We start from the raw sequence: 19,304 nt of genomic DNA, 5'->3' as shown, positions 1-19,304 counted from the left end.
TCACTGACTTGGGTGGAATGCCCGAGTGTCCCTCCAACTAAACCGAGAAAATAGCAAAACGTGCAAGACAACAAACTGGACCCACACATCTCTCGTTCTGTCGGCCGGACTCGCATGCAGTGCAATTCCTGCCGCTCGATTAGAGCAGTTACTATACCACTGAACAACACAGCGACCTCCCACCATTGAAAGAACGAAACATTTTTCGAAAACGTGTTCGAAACCGTATGAGAATTTAGCCTCGTAGGGCTCGCCTGAGAGTTTAATGTCACTTGTTTTTACCGGGTGACCCGGCCTCTGTTGTCATTGGACACCATCTGCCTTTGGTAACCAGGCCGCAGGAACATGGCGGTTCAATGGCGGGTGAAAATTCGTGGAGTTTGAGCGCAAAAAAATCGCACTTCCCTTCATCTTATGAGGATATAACTTGGTAATCGTGTACTTTACCAATCAATGGCAAATAAAAGGTATTCGAAAATTTGATCGTAGTAGCACTTTAAGCCCTGCCAGCTTAGTATGCAGCATGTATAGTGACATCTCATACCCCCAAGGTTACAAAGCATTTGTCTCTAGATTAATGGGTTTTTTGTTTGTTTTGTTTTCATTATTATATTTTGCCGACACTTCATTTTCCTTATTGTAATTCTCACTTTTATATCATGACCATTCCAAACCTGATTCAGGTTAATCCCAGGTTTCTAGCCCCGGTTCCGTATTCCACCATTTTAAACGAGGACAAGAGAGCGTTTCTAGCTCGATTCCTTTAATAGGCTCCTTTCGAAATATTGAAATTCAACTTGATATCAAGGTCCAAAGGACACAAACAACATAAATGAATAAACATGATGATTCAGTTTCCATTGTTTGTTTCCTCTTTGCCACATTGTCAAGCTGAATTTAATATATCGAAAAGAGCTCATCGCATTGCAGGAAAAACAGTCATGGGTAATCTTTTAACAAGTTTATTAATTTCAGCTATGACTGAGTTCTAATTAAAGTACATTAATCACTGAGGTAAATGTATATGGTATTTTGTCCCATCCTGTCGCACTGAAAACCTTGGAAAATAATTAAAGCCGAATAGAAAGGATTTACAGTTGGCTATACTACTTTTCGGTCTCGTCGCTTAAGTTCGACTCTCAAACTACGGTCATAATTGAAATAGCTGTATACCTGTGAGTATCGCGCGATTTCGCACTTGTCGCTCGAGATATTAGGCGCTTGTGGGAAAGCTAACCTGGTATTAAAACGCTTCCAGTGATATGCCCGTGCGATCTTGAAATTTGAAGAAAACAACAAAAGACTTAAGTTCTACACCGTTTGAACGATATTTTCTCGGTTTTGCCCTAAAGCAGCTGTTCTTAAATTAAAATTCTCATAAGCTAAGTTAAAATGCGTCATAATAATTTGGCTTAAGGCACGCTGAGATGTGTGTGTTTGTAAGATATTGCATTGCATTTACACAGCTGTGTATCCTTGTCAGTTAAATTAAGTCTTCTGTCCTGAACCCTGCTCACTGTCACATCCATATTAGCAGAAGCACTCATTCGTGTCAATAACGTTTCTCTTTCCAGAATTCTTCTAACATTCTATCAATGTAGCGTTATTGGAAAGCTTGAAACATCTCCAAGGTTTAATGAAACTGACGACCTACAGTTCTGCCCAGGCTGTAGTTCAATTATTTCCAAAGCAAACTGGAATGGGATCAAAAATTGGTGTTAACCATAATACTTTTTTTTTTACATATACATGAGTAAACATTTACTGAATTTAACCCAATAAACTGACAACAACTGTCTGTTTAACACCTTTACTACGGACTCCCTCGCCGGCCGGTTGCTGTTCTTCCAATAGTAAAGAATACCGTTCGGATGGTTTAAAGATGAGCTTCCTTAGATTAGGGACAGAATTACGTGTCCAAAGTTATTTTATTCCAACATTTTAGGGGAGCAGAGACGGCGCAGTGGTGAGAGCACTTGCCTTCCACCAATGTGGTCCGGGTTCGATTCCCGTACTTGGCATCATATGTGGGTTGAGTATATTGTTGGTTCTCGTCCCTGCTCCGAGGGCTTTTCTCCGGATACTCTGGTTTTCCTCCCTCCACAAAAACCAACATTTCCAAATTCCAATTCGACCTGGAAACAGCGGATAGAAGAGCCACCCTGTGGAATCTACTGAAATTCCCATTATTATTCCAGTTATCATTGTTATTGCATCATAGTTATGACCATTACTGTAATCCCAAACAGAACATAGCACAAACAACTGCACCCACGCTTGGAAAGTGGTCGAACAGATGGAAAATTCCTGAGCGATCTCCAAGGAACGCAGGTGAATTTTGTAGCAACTTCTCTTTGCAATGTCACGGCTCTCCATTTCTCCACCCTCTACAGACCTTTAATTCGTTGGAAGACCTCGCGCACCAAAGCAAAAATTAAAAACAAGGACTGTTTTGCACTCTAGGGACTAAAACCTTTAATATTGCTTGGTTCAATTCTACTCCTTTGTGTGATTTCTGTTACTGTGCCGTGCGAAAGTAATGCAAAGAAATGGCCGAGCCTTTTAGGATCACAGTATTGAAACATATACTTCGTTGAATCGCAATGTCGATTAAGCCAGAGCAGTTGAGGAGATTACGATATTTCCCTTCGACTTGAAATTTCGTCTGTTTTGACGAAGTTAGAGACCTTTAGATTCTAGTACGAGTGCGAGTACGACTACGAGATTTGACTTCAAGTTTTTAGCGAAGTACTAAGAACAGATATATCACAGAAAGTTTCATTTCACTCTTTACGAACGACGAACTTGACGCAGTTGGTTTGAATGATGATTTTCAAGCCCTTTCGCGTTTCCAAAAAGACGAGATCACCTACGTTTCGAGGACTCGTTTTCGCCACTATGAGATTCTTACAAAAACTCGTAGTAATTTGACGACAGCTATTTCGTTTTCCCGCCATAATGACGCTGGTTCACGCGCGCGCACTCTTTGTCTATTGGAGAAACTCGTAGTCGTACTCGTACTAGAATCTAAAGGTCTCTAATGTTTCGCAGCGTTCGGTCATCCAATGTTTTCTTTGAAGCGGTTTGGACCCTTGCCTAAATTTGTCCTTAAATCTCAGCTTAGTAAGAGAAAAGTTCAAGGAAATTCATTTGCGTTATATCATATATGCAGTTTACAGTGAACTGAAAGTGTCAGCATCTTAGTTAGCGATTTGTGCTCTCTATTGTGGTCGTGTTGGTGGTGGGGAACACGTGAACTCTAGAAACAAAACACGTCTGGCCGATTGTGTCTTTGACTACCTGTCTTACTTCTCTAATCTTCCAACAATAAAGGAATGGATTCAAAGTCGAGTTTAAATAGAGTAGAGTTGATGCAAATCTTCCAGCAAGAACGATGGAAGGAGATAATCCATAGCTTGTTATCAAAGACGTAACTACAGCATATGGAAGATAACAGGCCACTAATGTCAACTGCACCCACAGAGCGGCTGACACTGTTTTTCTGTATCGTGTTATATTCAGAGGCATTCCCTCTCCATTCAGCCGTGGAGCTTGGATAACGCGGCTTTGTGCTAGAGTTTGATGATGGCGGAGAGTTAAATAGATTTTCGTGTATGAGGAAGTTGATGTTACAAAACATACTAATATCAAAAGATAGCCATACCACAGGAAAATAAAATGTATCCAGAAATACATCGAGGCAACGAAGATGTTCAAGAGCCACATTAAGGTCACAGCTATGCGGTTTCGCTTCAAAGTTACGACCTGTCTGTACCTCAGCCTTAATGACAACGCAAGAAGACGATCAACACTTATTGCTGTTAATGTTGAGAGAGATACCCCGAATAAAACAACGCCGATAAGATATGTTGTCATTAATATGCGAGTACACTGTTCACGATGTCCTTGCATTGAAGATATCAAGAGGAAGACAAGGAGAGGCTGTAGAATTGCACCAACGCAAAGATCTGTAATCGCCAGGCAAATGTACAAGAGTTTTGACGGCGGATGAATTGAAGATTCCTTTTGAAGAGCAACTAGGATAAGGCTGTTCCCCAGAGATGCAGAAATTGATAAAGCGATATTCAAGGCAACGATAAATCTCATTGCGTGTGTTTGATCCAAGGATGACGTACAGACTTGCTCTTCAAATGTAGCCTGGTTTCCATCATCGACTGAGAGGTTTCTCATATTTGGCTTAATATTCCAATCCACGGAGCGTCTAACAGTGCATGTTGTTCGCTCTCCCTCTTCTTGCAAAGTAAAGAGAAAATTTTCGCTCTAAGTACATATTAATACAGTTGCTGGGGCGACGTTTTGGCCTGTCCGTTTCCCATTGGTGCAAATTAATGGCAATTAACCATAGGCCGCGGAAGTAAATATTATCGCCATAAATATGACAGAAAACTGCAATAAGTCCAATATCAAATCATATGTTTTACTTGTAAGGATGTCAAATTTAGGACGTCGGAGACGAGTAGGAAAGGTCGAATGCGGAAGCAATTATGGCGAGTTCTGAATATCAACCATTCCTCAAAATGTCTCCTTGTTTGCGTTCACACGCAAGATTTTTTAAACTGGCTGCTCATATGCACTTTCTTTCCTGCAGCATTTTGCTTCCACAGTAAGAAAAACACTTGCTAGCACAGTTACTGTTCCTATGCGACGTGCACAACTACTGCCCAAATTAAAGATGTTTTTAATAGCGGCATTTTAATTTGTTTGGCGAGCCGAATTGAAATTAATCTTTTCCATGGATGCATCTTGTAAACCGGCAGTTCTGTATCTTTTTCATTTTGCAACGATTTACTTTAATTGTGGTAGTAGTTGTTGTTGTTTTCTAGTTATGCATTGTATATGGCATGGAATAATTAATATTTCGAACTGCAAAATGTCAACAGTTTTTCCAGCTTTAAAAATAGGTCTAATGATATGATCAGTTAATTTTTGAGAGTGTTCTCAGGCGACAGTTGACAGCCCAATATTGGCATAGTTTGCGACGCATAATCAAATTAGTTTTACCCAATACCCGCTTTTAAGCTCACTGATACTTCCTTTTCAATAAGACCTTACTAATATTACAATTTAAGTCGCTACTTTTTCGCTTAATATGACTCTACACAAGATCTGAAAACAATGAATGTTCAACTTTTCGGCTGTCGGCTAAATTTAGTTCTTGAACAATACAAGAACCACTTATACAAACAGTAGCAAAGTGAAGCCGGATCTTTGTGTCGGACCGGGATCAGCAATGCGAAGAAGGTTAGTTTTGTCTAAACGAGATATTAGGCAATAAAATTACCCTTTTTAGCTGTCCGATCAGCCTTGCATTTGGTTTTAAATTTAGTTCAGCCGATAAGCTCAAGGTCTCTCCTGAGTATCCCGAAAAGAGTTTTCAATGTGTTATATGAAAAGCTATGAGTTTAAAATCCCATTACTGTCGTCTATGTTGCAGTCTGTAGGTGGAATAGCATTCACACTCGAGACTGCTAAACGTCCAACTCGGTTTGTAAGTGGATCGATGTCGAAATTTATCCAGATTCTTATCTTCTGAAAAGCCATTTACAATGACCGATTTTTCATTGCTGACAGCAGAACTAAACTAATTGAAATCTTTCTCGTCTTTTTTTAAATTAAGTATGCATAAAACGTCAACCCAAATATCATGGATCGGTTGAGTTGAAAACCCACCTGCAGTCAGACAAACAATTTGTGACGTTATGAAATGAAACTTTATTTACCCTCGGATCTGATTGAGGCTGTTTTGGCCTCTAGCAAAATACGTGCTAATGTGCCGAGAAAGAAGCAAATAATATATACATATGTAATTAAGTGAAAGAGTTATCCAAAAGATGACATTTTGCGCACTTCTTGTCTAAATAATTTGATATTAGTCATTGACCCAAGCTCGTCTGAGAGAGAGTTCCAAGCTTTTGAGGCAGTATACACTGTGGATTTCAATCCATGCCATGTGGTTTTAACCTTAGCTTAGGCAAAACTAATTTATTTTCTCCTCTGAGATTCTTTACGTTATCCCTTAGCTTAAACGAAGACTTAGATAAGCAGGGGACAGAGGCTAGAGCAGGGGCAAGAAGCTAAGGGTACTTTTCTAGAAGGGACGATGGAGGAATAGACTACGAGCAGTCCCCTATATTATGGGATAGTAAAGCGAGTAACCTCGCGAGCGCGCGCGAAATTGCCTCACGCGAGGATACGCGACGCGCGGAGGGAAGCGAAAAGTTATTCAAGTATGCCTGTCAGGCCTGACTGACTGCGAAAAAAATATTCCTACAGGTCATTTAGTCACCAGGCTTAAAGCATAATATCATATTTCTTCCACATATGTTGTCTTCTTCGTTTGTTAATAAAGTAGACGGTTTCCGTGTAATAACGTAAAAGAATAATTGCTTCAATGTAAGTTAGTATCAGTTCTAGAAGACCGGTCAGCAATTTCTCAAAATTCAAGAACCTAACATTTACAATCTACGGTCACTGGACATGGACACGTCACATGATTCATGCAAAAGGAAAACTATTACCGCATGGAAGTTTTGCGGATGGTTAAACCTAAAACTATGTGCCACATTTCGGCTCAATTGCTTTTTTGTAGACAGATAACCAAGAATATTAAACCTTTTTTCAGTTTTCCCTGCCCACGTTTTTAACTCATCTGGTAGTTACATTATCTGTGACTGTATCCAGCGTACTTAAACTACAATCGTGGACAATTCTCGTTAAGAAATCTGAACGCGGCCTACCAAAAACAATTATTTCCTATTCCTCCCCTCGAATTTCTACAAGTTCCTTCTCCCTCCCCCCTCCCCCTATACAATGTTGATTTGGGAAATGCTGATTGCCGTGAAACTGTTCGTGACCCACCAAACAACATTGAGTTGGGGGGAGGGGGGCGGGGAAAATATGGTTGTTCGATTGTTTACTTGTCAAAACGCTTGGAAGGGTACGTTTTCTTAACCGTTTTGTCCACGATTGTGTCAGCCAATGTTTTTCCATTTCCTCAGAACTCAAAAAGTTTGAACTTCCCGGGAGCCGTGGATAGACACACCGGTCGGTGTTCTCTAAGTTACGCGTACGTTAACGTCAGTGTTTTATTTAGCAGAGATGTAATAAGCCAAAAATTGATCATGCCGGTCGTGATATAAACAACTCGCGTGTCGTTCTGGCCACTTGTTTTGCCATTGTTCAGTGAAATTAGTAACCACCAACACTATGGATCTTTTGAAAAGCTATGAAAGTGATGAATCTAGTTCAGAGGAGCCGGGTAAATCGTTATCCGAAGATTCTCTCCTTAGAAGTGACCTACGCAGTGTTTATTTGGTGACATATAGCCAGGCAGATATTACTAAATTTCCAACCCGGGAAAATTTCGCCTCAGCAGTTGTGTACGCATTTTCTCAATTGCAAGGCAAAGGGAGAGTTGTTCAGTGGTGTTGCTGTCGGGAGAAACATAAGAACGGTGGTGAACATTATCATCTCGCGCTGAAACTTGATCGTAATGAACGCTGGTTATCGGCGAAGGAATTTTTATTGAAGGAATTTGGGATTTCAGTTCACTTTTCCAACAAGCATCACAACTATTTCAGCGCGCACCAAAAACTCATTTTGCAAAGGATATTTCCCTGACTGCTGATACTCCAATCTTCTGCACAGGAAAGCGTCCGCTCATGTATATTAAAAATGGCTTAGTAGATGAACGTGAAACGGAAATGATGAATGTGCGTTGGAGAATTTTTTATTTCAATTTTCAAATCCCGCGGGAGCAGCAAAGAGAAATCCCGCCATGTGCACGATGTTTTGTAAGCCGGCTTATTTGTGGCGAGCCAGACCTAGAATTCGGCATGTAACGATTAACTTGACAGTTTCAAGGCAATGGTGAAATAAAACAACGATTAACACAGGTTTTCAACGGTTAACACCGAATGCTCTTGAAAAGAATAGATAGTCATTTCTTTTAATACAAAACTGCTGTTAATCGTTGTTAATCGTTGAAAGTGCTAAATGTCTTCTTGTTAATCGTATGCAATTAAAGTATTTTGCGTTATTAAGAGTTATATGTAAACAAACGGAAGAAAGGTGGATGTTACGGCAAGAAATGGACACATTTTCTCTTGTAGAATGTATTTGTTGACGTTTGTGACATGCCTGTCACGCACGCTGTACTATGTAACACAATAAAATACTAGCGTGACGTAATCTTCTGATTATTACTTGGTCAGAAAAGACTGCTTTCGTGTCCTGAGTTGCAAGAATAATAAATGTATATTGAATACAAGTATTAATACTTAGTGCGTTGTCCTTTTCCAGTAATAATGGCATCCATACGGCCAACCATAGTGTCTATAATCTTGTCGATTACCTCTGATGGAAAGTTGTACATTGTTCTAATTACACGTGATGAAAATTCATCGAATGTCTCACGCGTAATGTTTAATTCTACAGCCTGTTTTCTCAGCTTTTTTTAAACAAGATTAAAGAAATTCTCGATAGCATCTATGTCACGGCTGCGAGGCGGAATACATAATTGTTTTGCCCTTTTTATTTTAAGTACTCTTCTAACAAGAGCAGAATTCTGGTTCGGTGCGTTGAGTTGTACAAACATGCGAGAACCATTCTTGTCTGCTCTTGCAAACATAGAATCAAATTTTTCATTAACAAAAGAGGCAAATGAACGGCTGTCCAGATTATCATATGCATGACACTCAATTACTCCTTTACCGTAACTAATGGCCACCATTAATCTTAAAACGCGACCTCCACTCCCCTCTTTGCATCCTTTAGCTGTGCATCCCTGAATAAGCCCTTCGCACGCTCTCCTCCATACTCTCCCTTGTGGCGTTCTAGCTTGATCCGCCAGATTTCTTTTATAATAGAAACTGACACCATCCAAATAGAAAGCAACCGTATTGCACCAAATATCCCGAGAGTGGTTATTTTTTATGTTCTTTGCAAAGTGAACACGTTGACGCATGTCATCGGCTCGGACATCAAGCCTTTTTTACGCGCCTGCAGGTAGTGGTAGCCTTCCTTGTGCAGAAAACGCCAAACGGTCCTGCTGCTTACTTCATTAGGCTTTAGACCAGCCCGCTCCTTAATCCTACTGGAAGAAAAATGTCCTTCCTCTTTTCGTAGCGCTCGCAAACAGCGAATAATTTTTCTCTGGTCACGCGCGCACAACTTGCTCGGAGGTCCTCCTGCGCGTATAAACGGGACCGGTCTGTTTCACGGATATGAACTCGTCTTGAATTCTGTATACCGATGCAAGTGAAATGTTGCATTGTTTCAGTATCTCTACGGCTGGTAATATCTTCTGCCGCGCCAAATATGCAATATACGCCTTTCTTTGCGAGTCAATGGCGCCCGTAAAAACCATTGTATAACTGGCGAGGTGATGAGATAATGCATCTCTTTGCGTTACAAATTAATTACAACCATTATCTCCGCGAATTAGAACCAATTAACGGCAATATTCCTGGACGTTAATTAGTACCCAATGTCCAATTACATATCACCCGACTGGGTTTCTGTGCAGGGTTAGATCTCTGTTTTTAAACAATTTGTCTGTTTTACAATCGTGGACAATTCTCGTTAAGAAATCTGAACGCGGCCTACCAAAAACAATTATTTCCTATTCCTCCCCTCGAATTTCTACAAGTTCCTTCTCCCTCCCCCCTCCCCCTATACAATGTTGATTTGGGAAATGCTGATTGCCGTGAAACTGTTCGTGACCCACCAAACAACATTGAGTTGGGGGGAGGGGGGCGGGGAAAATATGGTTGTTCGATTGTTTACTTGTCAAAACGCTTGGAAGGGTACGTTTTCTTAACCGTTTTGTCCACGATTGTGTCAGCCAATGTTTTTCCATTTCCTCAGAACTCAAAAAGTTTGAACTTCCCGGGAGCCGTGGATAGACACACCGGTCGGTGTTCTCTAAGTTACGCGTACGTTAACGTCAGTGTTTTATTTAGCAGAGATGTAATAAGCCAAAAATTGATCATGCCGGTCGTGATATAAACAACTCGCGTGTCGTTCTGGCCACTTGTTTTGCCATTGTTCAGTGAAATTAGTAACCACCAACACTATGGATCTTTTGAAAAGCTATGAAAGTGATGAATCTAGTTCAGAGGAGCCGGGTAAATCGTTATCCGAAGATTCTCTCCTTAGAAGTGACCTACGCAGTGTTTATTTGGTGACATATAGCCAGGCAGATATTACTAAATTTCCAACCCGGGAAAATTTCGCCTCAGCAGTTGTGTACGCATTTTCTCAATTGCAAGGCAAAGGGAGAGTTGTTCAGTGGTGTTGCTGTCGGGAGAAACATAAGAACGGTGGTGAACATTATCATCTCGCGCTGAAACTTGATCGTAATGAACGCTGGTTATCGGCGAAGGAATTTTTATTGAAGGAATTTGGGATTTCAGTTCACTTTTCCAACAAGCATCACAACTATTTCAGCGCGCACCAAAAACTCATTTTGCAAAGGATATTTCCCTGACTGCTGATACTCCAATCTTCTGCACAGGAAAGCGTCCGCTCATGTATATTAAAAATGGCTTAGTAGATGAACGTGAAACGGAAATGATGAATGTGCGTTGGAGAATTTTTTATTTCAATTTTCAAATCCCGCGGGAGCAGCAAAGAGAAATCCCGCCATGTGCACGATGTTTTGTAAGCCGGCTTATTTGTGGCGAGCCAGACCTAGAATTCGGCATGTAACGATTAACTTGACAGTTTCAAGGCAATGGTGAAATAAAACAACGATTAACACAGGTTTTCAACGGTTAACACCGAATGCTCTTGAAAAGAATAGATAGTCATTTCTTTTAATACAAAACTGCTGTTAATCGTTGTTAATCGTTGAAAGTGCTAAATGTCTTCTTGTTAATCGTATGCAATTAAAGTATTTTGCGTTATTAAGAGTTATATGTAAACAAACGGAAGAAAGGTGGATGTTACGGCAAGAAATGGACACATTTTCTCTTGTAGAATGTATTTGTTGACGTTTGTGACATGCCTGTCACGCACGCTGTACTATGTAACACAATAAAATACTAGCGTGACGTAATCTTCTGATTATTACTTGGTCAGAAAAGACTGCTTTCGTGTCCTGAGTTGCAAGAATAATAAATGTATATTGAATACAAGTATTAATACTTAGTGCGTTGTCCTTTTCCAGTAATAATGGCATCCATACGGCCAACCATAGTGTCTATAATCTTGTCGATTACCTCTGATGGAAAGTTGTACATTGTTCTAATTACACGTGATGAAAATTCATCGAATGTCTCACGCGTAATGTTTAATTCTACAGCCTGTTTTCTCAGCTTTTTTTAAACAAGATTAAAGAAATTCTCGATAGCATCTATGTCACGGCTGCGAGGCGGAATACATAATTGTTTTGCCCTTTTTATTTTAAGTACTCTTCTAACAAGAGCAGAATTCTGGTTCGGTGCGTTGAGTTGTACAAACATGCGAGAACCATTCTTGTCTGCTCTTGCAAACATAGAATCAAATTTTTCATTAACAAAAGAGGCAAATGAACGGCTGTCCAGATTATCATATGCATGACACTCAATTACTCCTTTACCGTAACTAATGGCCACCATTAATCTTAAAACGCGACCTCCACTCCCCTCTTTGCATCCTTTAGCTGTGCATCCCTGAATAAGCCCTTCGCACGCTCTCCTCCATACTCTCCCTTGTGGCGTTCTAGCTTGATCCGCCAGATTTCTTTTATAATAGAAACTGACACCATCCAAATAGAAAGCAACCGTATTGCACCAAATATCCCGAGAGTGGTTATTTTTTATGTTCTTTGCAAAGTGAACACGTTGACGCATGTCATCGGCTCGGACATCAAGCCTTTTTTACGCGCCTGCAGGTAGTGGTAGCCTTCCTTGTGCAGAAAACGCCAAACGGTCCTGCTGCTTACTTCATTAGGCTTTAGACCAGCCCGCTCCTTAATCCTACTGGAAGAAAAATGTCCTTCCTCTTTTCGTAGCGCTCGCAAACAGCGAATAATTTTTCTCTGGTCACGCGCGCACAACTTGCTCGGAGGTCCTCCTGCGCGTATAAACGGGACCGGTCTGTTTCACGGATATGAACTCGTCTTGAATTCTGTATACCGATGCAAGTGAAATGTTGCATTGTTTCAGTATCTCTACGGCTGGTAATATCTTCTGCCGCGCCAAATATGCAATATACGCCTTTCTTTGCGAGTCAATGGCGCCCGTAAAAACCATTGTATAACTGGCGAGGTGATGAGATAATGCATCTCTTTGCGTTACAAATTAATTACAACCATTATCTCCGCGAATTAGAACCAATTAACGGCAATATTCCTGGACGTTAATTAGTACCCAATGTCCAATTACATATCACCCGACTGGGTTTCTGTGCAGGGTTAGATCTCTGTTTTTAAACAATTTGTCTGTTTTACAATCGTGGACAATTCTCGTTAAGAAATCTGAACGCGGCCTACCAAAAACAATTATTTCCTATTCCTCCCCTCGAATTTCTACAAGTTCCTTCTCCCTCCCCCCTCCCCCTATACAATGTTGATTTGGGAAATGCTGATTGCCGTGAAACTGTTCGTGACCCACCAAACAACATTGAGTTGGGGGGAGGGGGGCGGGGAAAATATGGTTGTTCGATTGTTTACTTGTCAAAACGCTTGGAAGGGTACGTTTTCTTAACCGTTTTGTCCACGATTGTGTCAGCCAATGTTTTTCCATTTCCTCAGAACTCAAAAAGTTTGAACTTCCCGGGAGCCGTGGATAGACACACCGGTCGGTGTTCTCTAAGTTACGCGTACGTTAACGTCAGTGTTTTATTTAGCAGAGATGTAATAAGCCAAAAATTGATCATGCCGGTCGTGATATAAACAACTCGCGTGTCGTTCTGGCCACTTGTTTTGCCATTGTTCAGTGAAATTAGTAACCACCAACACTATGGATCTTTTGAAAAGCTATGAAAGTGATGAATCTAGTTCAGAGGAGCCGGGTAAATCGTTATCCGAAGATTCTCTCCTTAGAAGTGACCTACGCAGTGTTTATTTGGTGACATATAGCCAGGCAGATATTACTAAATTTCCAACCCGGGAAAATTTCGCCTCAGCAGTTGTGTACGCATTTTCTCAATTGCAAGGCAAAGGGAGAGTTGTTCAGTGGTGTTGCTGTCGGGAGAAACATAAGAACGGTGGTGAACATTATCATCTCGCGCTGAAACTTGATCGTAATGAACGCTGGTTATCGGCGAAGGAATTTTTATTGAAGGAATTTGGGATTTCAGTTCACTTTTCCAACAAGCATCACAACTATTTCAGCGCGCACCAAAAACTCATTTTGCAAAGGATATTTCCCTGACTGCTGATACTCCAATCTTCTGCACAGGAAAGCGTCCGCTCATGTATATTAAAAATGGCTTAGTAGATGAACGTGAAACGGAAATGATGAATGTGCGTTGGAGAATTTTTTATTTCAATTTTCAAATCCCGCGGGAGCAGCAAAGAGAAATCCCGCCATGTGCACGATGTTTTGTAAGCCGGCTTATTTGTGGCGAGCCAGACCTAGAATTCGGCATGTAACGATTAACTTGACAGTTTCAAGGCAATGGTGAAATAAAACAACGATTAACACAGGTTTTCAACGGTTAACACCGAATGCTCTTGAAAAGAATAGATAGTCATTTCTTTTAATACAAAACTGCTGTTAATCGTTGTTAATCGTTGAAAGTGCTAAATGTCTTCTTGTTAATCGTATGCAATTAAAGTATTTTGCGTTATTAAGAGTTATATGTAAACAAACGGAAGAAAGGTGGATGTTACGGCAAGAAATGGACACATTTTCTCTTGTAGAATGTATTTGTTGACGTTTGTGACATGCCTGTCACGCACGCTGTACTATGTAACACAATAAAATACTAGCGTGACGTAATCTTCTGATTATTACTTGGTCAGAAAAGACTGCTTTCGTGTCCTGAGTTGCAAGAATAATAAATGTATATTGAATACAAGTATTAATACTTAGTGCGTTGTCCTTTTCCAGTAATAATGGCATCCATACGGCCAACCATAGTGTCTATAATCTTGTCGATTACCTCTGATGGAAAGTTGTACATTGTTCTAATTACACGTGATGAAAATTCATCGAATGTCTCACGCGTAATGTTTAATTCTACAGCCTGTTTTCTCAGCTTTTTTTAAACAAGATTAAAGAAATTCTCGATAGCATCTATGTCACGGCTGCGAGGCGGAATACATAATTGTTTTGCCCTTTTTATTTTAAGTACTCTTCTAACAAGAGCAGAATTCTGGTTCGGTGCGTTGAGTTGTACAAACATGCGAGAACCATTCTTGTCTGCTCTTGCAAACATAGAATCAAATTTTTCATTAACAAAAGAGGCAAATGAACGGCTGTCCAGATTATCATATGCATGACACTCAATTACTCCTTTACCGTAACTAATGGCCACCATTAATCTTAAAACGCGACCTCCACTCCCCTCTTTGCATCCTTTAGCTGTGCATCCCTGAATAAGCCCTTCGCACGCTCTCCTCCATACTCTCCCTTGTGGCGTTCTAGCTTGATCCGCCAGATTTCTTTTATAATAGAAACTGACACCATCCAAATAGAAAGCAACCGTATTGCACCAAATATCCCGAGAGTGGTTATTTTTTATGTTCTTTGCAAAGTGAACACGTTGACGCATGTCATCGGCTCGGACATCAAGCCTTTTTTACGCGCCTGCAGGTAGTGGTAGCCTTCCTTGTGCAGAAAACGCCAAACGGTCCTGCTGCTTACTTCATTAGGCTTTAGACCAGCCCGCTCCTTAATCCTACTGGAAGAAAAATGTCCTTCCTCTTTTCGTAGCGCTCGCAAACAGCGAATAATTTTTCTCTGGTCACGCGCGCACAACTTGCTCGGAGGTCCTCCTGCGCGTATAAACGGGACCGGTCTGTTTCACGGATATGAACTCGTCTTGAATTCTGTATACCGATGCAAGTGAAATGTTGCATTGTTTCAGTATCTCTACGGCTGGTAATATCTTCTGCCGCGCCAAATATGCAATATACGCCTTTCTTTGCGAGTCAATGGCGCCCGTAAAAACCATTGTATAACTGGCGAGGTGATGAGATAATGCATCTCTTTGCGTTACAAATTAATTACAACCATTATCTCCGCGAATTAGAACCAATTAACGGCAATATTCCTGGACGTTAATTAGTACCCAATGTCCAATTACATATCACCCGACTGGGTTTCTGTGCAGGGTTAGATCTCTGTTTTTAAACAATTTGTCTGTTTTACAATCGTGGACAATTCTCGTTAAGAAATCTGAACGCGGCCTACCAAAAACAATTATTTCCTATTCCTCCCCTCGAATTTCTACAAGTTCCTTCTCCCTCCCCCCTCCCCCTATACAATGTTGATTTGGGAAATGCTGATTGCCGTGAAACTGTTCGTGACCCACCAAACAACATTGAGTTGGGGGGAGGGGGGCGGGGAAAATATGGTTGTTCGATTGTTTACTTGTCAAAACGCTTGGAAGGGTACGTTTTCTTAACCGTTTTGTCCACGATTGTGTCAGCCAATGTTTTTCCATTTCCTCAGAACTCAAAAAGTTTGAACTTCCCGGGAGCCGTGGATAGACACACCGGTCGGTGTTCTCTAAGTTACGCGTACGTTAACGTCAGTGTTTTATTTAGCAGAGATGTAATAAGCCAAAAATTGATCATGCCGGTCGTGATATAAACAACTCGCGTGTCGTTCTGGCCACTTGTTTTGCCATTGTTCAGTGAAATTAGTAACCACCAACACTATGGATCTTTTGAAAAGCTATGAAAGTGATGAATCTAGTTCAGAGGAGCCGGGTAAATCGTTATCCGAAGATTCTCCTTAGAAGTGACCTACGCAGTGTTTATTTGGTGACATATAGCCAGGCAGATATTACTAAATTTTCAACCCGGGAAAATTTCGCCTCAGCAGTTGTGTACGCATTTTCTCAATTGCAAGGCAAAGGGAGAGTTGTTCAGTGGTGTTGCTGTCGGGAGAAACATAAGAACGGTGGTGAACATTATCATCTCGCGCTGAAACTTGATCGTAATGAACGCTGGTTATCGGCGAAGGAATTTTTATTGAAGGAATTTGGGATTTCAGTTCACTTTTCCAACAAGCATCACAACTATTTCAGCGCGCACCAAAAACTCATTTTGCAAAGGATATTTCCCTGACTGCTGATACTCCAATCTTCTGCACAGGAAAGCGTCCGCTCATGTATATTAAAAATGGCTTAGTAGATGAACGTGAAACGGAAATGATGAATGTGCGTTGGAGAATTTTTTATTTCAATTTTCAAATCCCGCGGGAGCAGCAAAGAGAAATCCCGCCATGTGCACGATGTTTTGTAAGCCGGCTTATTTGTGGCGAGCCAGACCTAGAATTCGGCATGTAACGATTAACTTGACAGTTTCAAGGCAATGGTGAAATAAAACAACGATTAACACAGGTTTTCAACGGTTAACACCGAATGCTCTTGAAAAGAATAGATAGTCATTTCTTTTAATACAAAACTGCTGTTAATCGTTGTTAATCGTTGAAAGTGCTAAATGTCTTCTTGTTAATCGTATGCAATTAAAGTATTTTGCGTTATTAAGAGTTATATGTAAACAAACGGAAGAAAGGTGGATGTTACGGCAAGAAATGGACACATTTTCTCTTGTAGAATGTATTTGTTGACGTTTGTGACATGCCTGTCACGCACGCTGTACTATGTAACACAATAAAATACTAGCGTGACGTAATCTTCTGATTATTACTTGGTCAGAAAAGACTGCTTTCGTGTCCTGAGTTGCAAGAATAATAAATGTATATTGAATACAAGTATTAATACTTAGTGCGTTGTCCTTTTCCAGTAATAATGGCATCCATACGGCCAACCATAGTGTCTATAATCTTGTCGATTACCTCTGATGGAAAGTTGTACATTGTTCTAATTACACGTGATGAAAATTCATCGAATGTCTCACGCGTAATGTTTAATTCTACAGCCTGTTTTCTCAGCTTTTTTTAAACAAGATTAAAGAAATTCTCGATAGCATCTATGTCACGGCTGCGAGGCGGAATACATAATTGTTTTGCCCTTTTTATTTTAAGTACTCTTCTAACAAGAGCAGAATTCTGGTTCGGTGCGTTGAGTTGTACAAACATGCGAGAACCATTCTTGTCTGCTCTTGCAAACATAGAATCAAATTTTTCATTAACAAAAGAGGCAAATGAACGGCTGTCCAGATTATCATATGCATGACACTCAATTACTCCTTTACCGTAACTAATGGCCACCATTAATCTTAAAACGCGACCTCCACTCCCCTCTTTGCATCCTTTAGCTGTGCATCCCTGAATAAGCCCTTCGCACGCTCTCCTCCATACTCTCCCTTGTGGCGTTCTAGCTTGATCCGCCAGATTTCTTTTATAATAGAAACTGACACCATCCAAATAGAAAGCAACCGTATTGCACCAAATATCCCGAGAGTGGTTATTTTTTATGTTCTTTGCAAAGTGAACACGTTGACGCATGTCATCCTCGGACATCAAGCCTTTTTTACGCGCCTGCAGGTAGTGGTAGCCTTCCTTGTGCAGAAAACGCCAAACGGTCCTGCTGCTTACTTCATTAGGCTTTAGACCAGCCCGCTCCTTAATCCTACTGGAAGAAAAATGTCCTTCCTCTTTTCGTAGCGCTCGCAAACAGCGAATAATTTTTCTCTGGTCACGCGCGCACAACTTGCTCGGAGGTCCTCCTGCGCGTATAAACGGGACCGGTCTGTTTCACGGATATGAACTCGTCTTGAATTCTGTATACCGATGCAAGTGAAATGTTGCATTGTTTCAGTATCTCTACGGCTGGTAATATCTTCTGCCGCGCCAAATATGCAATATACGCCTTTCTTTGCGAGTCAATGGCGCCCGTAAAAACCATTGTATAACTGGCGAGGTGATGAGATAATGCATCTCTTTGCGTTACAAATTAATTACAACCATTATCTCCGCGAATTAGAACCAATTAACGGCAATATTCCTGGACGTTAATTAGTACCCAATGTCCAATTACATATCACCCGACTGGGTTTCTGTGCAGGGTTAGATCTCTGTTTTTAAACAATTTGTCTGTTTTACAATCGTGGACAATTCTCGTTAAGAAATCTGAACGCGGCCTACCAAAAACAATTATTTCCTATTCCTCCCCTCGAATTTCTACAAGTTCCTTCTCCCTCCCCCCTCCCCCTATACAATGTTGATTTGGGAAATGCTGATTGCCGTGAAACTGTTCGTGACCCACCAAACAACATTGAGTTGGGGGGAGGGGGGCGGGGAAAATATGGTTGTTCGATTGTTTACTTGTCAAAACGCTTGGAAGGGTACGTTTTCTTAACCGTTTTGTCCACGATTGTGTCAGCCAATGTTTTTCCATTTCCTCAGAACTCAAAAAGTTTGAACTTCCCGGGAGCCGTGGATAGACACACCGGTCGGTGTTCTCTAAGTTACGCGTACGTTAACGTCAGTGTTTTATTTAGCAGAGATGTAATAAGCCAAAAATTGATCATGCCGGTCGTGATATAAACAACTCGCGTGTCGTTCTGGCCACTTGTTTTGCCATTGTTCAGTGAAATTAGTAACCACCAACACTATGGATCTTTTGAAAAGCTATGAAAGTGATGAATCTAGTTCAGAGGAGCCGGGTAAATCGTTATCCGAAGATTCTCTCCTTAGAAGTGACCTACGCAGTGTTTATTTGGTGACATATAGCCAGGCAGATATTACTAAATTTCCAACCCGGGAAAATTTCGCCTCAGCAGTTGTGTACGCATTTTCTCAATTGCAAGGCAAAGGGAGAGTTGTTCAGTGGTGTTGCTGTCGGGAGAAACATAAGAACGGTGGTGAACATTATCATCTCGCGCTGAAACTTGATCGTAATGAACGCTGGTTATCGGCGAAGGAATTTTTATTGAAGGAATTTGGGATTTCAGTTCACTTTTCCAACAAGCATCACAACTATTTCAGCGCGCACCAAAAACTCATTTTGCAAAGGATATTTCCCTGACTGCTGATACTCCAATCTTCTGCACAGGAAAGCGTCCGCTCATGTATATTAAAAATGGCTTAGTAGATGAACGTGAAACGGAAATGATGAATGTGCGTTGGAGAATTTTTTATTTCAATTTTCAAATCCCGCGGGAGCAGCAAAGAGAAATCCCGCCATGTGCACGATGTTTTGTAAGCCGGCTTATTTGT

General features: G+C 40.9%; 2 protein-coding genes and 1 long non-coding RNA gene across 3 annotated transcripts in view; 1 reads left to right on the top strand and 2 right to left on the bottom strand.

The window, feature by feature from the left end:
* Positions 1-19,304, top strand: part of LOC146478892 (uncharacterized) — a 314,457-nt gene that overhangs the window by 98,279 nt on the left and 196,874 nt on the right. The window lies entirely within an intron of this gene.
* The window catches only part of LOC146478900 (uncharacterized), a 121,950-nt gene that overhangs the window by 42,976 nt on the left and 59,670 nt on the right, over positions 1-19,304 (bottom strand). The gene's annotated exons all lie outside the window — the stretch shown is intronic.
* Positions 2,449-4,398, bottom strand: LOC146478904 (adenosine receptor A3-like). Its single transcript, XM_085111543.1, has one exon. It carries the CDS (start codon positions 4,189-4,191, stop codon positions 3,205-3,207), a length of 987 nt encoding a protein of 328 aa, XP_084967669.1. The 5' UTR covers positions 4,192-4,398; the 3' UTR covers positions 2,449-3,204.

The sequence above is a fragment of the Pavona decussata genome, unplaced genomic scaffold (genome assembly GCF_977016875.1).
Source record: "Pavona decussata unplaced genomic scaffold, jaPavDecu1.1 SCAFFOLD_62, whole genome shotgun sequence".
NCBI lineage: Eukaryota > Metazoa > Cnidaria > Anthozoa > Scleractinia > Agariciidae > Pavona > Pavona decussata.
The sequence above is the reverse complement of the archived record's forward strand: the minus strand, read 5'-3'. Positions and strand labels throughout refer to the sequence as shown.